The 2,555-nt window shown below is 39.4% G+C and overlaps 1 protein-coding gene across 1 annotated transcript; it reads right to left on the bottom strand.

Annotated features, from left to right (window-relative positions):
- Window positions 1-374: 374 nt before the first annotated feature.
- Window positions 375-2,555, bottom strand: cks1b (CDC28 protein kinase regulatory subunit 1B). Its single transcript, XM_022208420.2, has 4 exons — window positions 2,422-2,555; window positions 2,147-2,214; window positions 1,838-1,965; window positions 375-1,150 (listed from the first exon to the last, which is right to left on the bottom strand). Exons 2-4 carry the CDS (start codon window positions 2,203-2,205, stop codon window positions 1,101-1,103), a joined length of 237 nt encoding a protein of 78 aa, XP_022064112.1. The 5' UTR covers window positions 2,206-2,214; window positions 2,422-2,555; the 3' UTR covers window positions 375-1,100.

Raw genomic sequence — 2,555 nt, 5'->3', positions numbered from 1 at the left:
ATCGTTTGTTTTTTTGTTTTTTTAAATCTGAAAGACAAACTCTGAGAGCCACACATAAAAACTAATTCTCTCCAAAGAGTTCAACTAAAGCAAACTTCATAAAAAGGCACAAGAGGAAACTTTGGTCTCTGACACGAGAGAAGCTCAGTAAAGAGGACAATAAACCTCAGAGTACATCAGTAGAAACAAGTGCCTCAAATCATTCAGTATTATAATTGGTTTTCCAACAGCTGCAGCAATGATCTGAGTTTATTCAGCGAGAGCATTTTAAGCTGCGTGTGCGCCTGTTTTTGCTTTGATGCATTTGCATGTGTGAAGTGGCTGTGTAGTCGTACAGTAATCGCAAACCCCAAGCAGTGCCAAAACACACTAAAAAGATTTAAAAGTTTTACATTTATTTCAGTACGGGCAACACATTTCATAAATACTGAGCAGCTCACTGGTACAAATCAGACCCATCGAAAAGATTTGTTCTGAAGTAGGTCAAAAATATGCTCTTATGAAAATGGGATCAAAATTAGTTTGTATACGTCTCCTTGATGCGGATTTTCTTGCACATGAAAATATATTGTTAAATGTCAAATTTACAGTGTCATTTAAACCAAGCAGCAACATGTCACGTAAAAACCGCGGGTTCATGTTTCAGAGGCTAACATATTCTAGGATCCAGCTATTCAGTCTGGCCTCTGAGCTTCACCCTGAATGCACTCTGCTAGAATAATCCAAATGTTTGACCAGATTTCACTTCCCAGGTCTTATAGCAATTGTTCTAAAACATCTGGAACATCCAAGCAAGTTCAGTCAAAGGACAGTTTAAGCTGATTTGAATGTTTCTGGCAGACGACGTGTCGCTGTCAACACATGCAGAAGTCTTTTCCCCCCAAGAGAAGGGTCATCAACTCTTTTTTTCCTCTCTTCAACATATACTCCATTCCACAACCACTGTTCGTAAACGTGACAGTCCTTCTCCAGGTCCAACATGATCAGCCCCAATCAGTCACCTACCACACAAGAGCTTGGTAATCTGACAGCGTAATTGTGATGAGTCGATCTGTGGCACACTGGTAGGACTGATCTTCCACGGACCCAGAGAACCTCCCTTATGATTTTGGGTTGGGCAGAGGACGCCGGAATAGTAAGATGTGTGGCTCTGGAGGGGCAAAGAACAAAAATACACAATATATTCAATAAAAAATAATCACACTTAATCGCGATACTCTAATGAGGGGGAACTCCTGTGGGTCCCATTACAGAACTTTTGAATAGAGGGTGCGGCTGAGCTTGACATCTGTTCTCCATATGCTTTTGGCCACCAAATCTATTGCAAGGTTGACCACTAATCAGCTCGACCTCTTTAAAGGATGTAAATGTACCCGTTTAAAAAGACACCTGCCAGGATTATTAAGGGACCAGTTATCTTTGATCTTCATAAGACAAAAGGACAAGAGGGAAAGAGATCCAACTGTCATTTAACTAAACACTGCAGTGGACAAGCTTAGTTACCTTAGAGCAATTTCAACAACATTATGCCTCGACTTATCACTTGCACATTACAATTTACAGATCAGTCTCCAAATGAGCAAAACATCTATTAATCTGGAACTGAACAGCGAAGTATTTTATGATCAAAATGACAAGTCAGACAAAAAACAAGACAAAATATTACAAAAATGAGACAAAACGAAAAAAAAAAAGACAATTAGACACAAAAGTTACAAAATGACAATAAAAAAACAGGGACAAATGGCAAAAAGAAGGCAAGATATTTTGGACAGCTGGATTTTTCTCAGATCAAGCATCAGATATTACTCCTGAGGTAGAAACAAGATTAAGATACCTGGCTGGTGGATCATGTAATGCACCCATCCTTGGCTTTGCTGGACTCCGAGGTTCCTCCACTCGGTCTCCGACATCAAATGCGTCTTGGGTACACGCTTTGCAATATCTTTGGGTAGCATTACATGCCTGTAGGGGGAAATGTTGTTAAAATGCTAATATTACATTCTAAATACTGGTTATGCTTTATTTTACCCAGTTGATATTATGTCCTATACAATGCCATCTTAATAAAATTGAAAACTTAAAAAGATAATGTTGACACGCTGTCAAAGTTAAATCACATGTTATACAAATAAGTATTACCAACCTGTATTCGTATTTGTCATCGTCATATTTGTCAGAGTAGTAGATCTGTTTGTGAGACATGGCGGAAGCCTGGTGACAAGGTTTTAAAGGTTAGTTGTGTGTCAGAATTAGAAGCGAGGCAAATTAGCAAACTATCATCTGTAATGCTAAACGAGCGTGGCTAAGCTAACGTCGCTAAAGTTAGCAGACAACAATTTCGACAAGTTACGGTCACTTAAATCCGAAAAGAGGCATTTCTGCCGCTGTGCGACACAAACAGCAAACTTTTAAAATTACCTTTTGTAAATGACAGGGTACCCCGGTGAAAAACTCAACTACTCCGGGTTTTCTCGTCTAACAACTGCGAGATGTTTGCTCTCTTTGTTTCCCTCTCGAATGTTTGCGAGCCCGCTTTTCACTGTTCAAATAGA

Source organism: Acanthochromis polyacanthus, chromosome 11 (genome assembly GCF_021347895.1).
Source record: "Acanthochromis polyacanthus isolate Apoly-LR-REF ecotype Palm Island chromosome 11, KAUST_Apoly_ChrSc, whole genome shotgun sequence".
Taxonomy (NCBI): domain Eukaryota; kingdom Metazoa; phylum Chordata; class Actinopteri; family Pomacentridae; genus Acanthochromis; species Acanthochromis polyacanthus.
Note: the sequence above shows the minus strand (reverse complement) of the source record. Positions and strands in the feature narration are given on the sequence as shown.

Coding starts and splice junctions, on each gene's coding strand:
- cks1b (XM_022208420.2), bottom strand. CDS start 2,205: ATGTCTCACAAACAGATCTACTACTCTGACAAATATGACGATGACAAA. Junction 1,966..2,146: donor GATGACAAATACGAATACAG/GTTGGTAATACT, acceptor TTCCCCCTACAG/GCATGTAATGCTACCCAAAG. Junction 1,151..1,837: donor TTACATGATCCACCAGCCAG/GTATCTTAATCT, acceptor TTGCCCCTCCAG/AGCCACACATCTTACTATTC.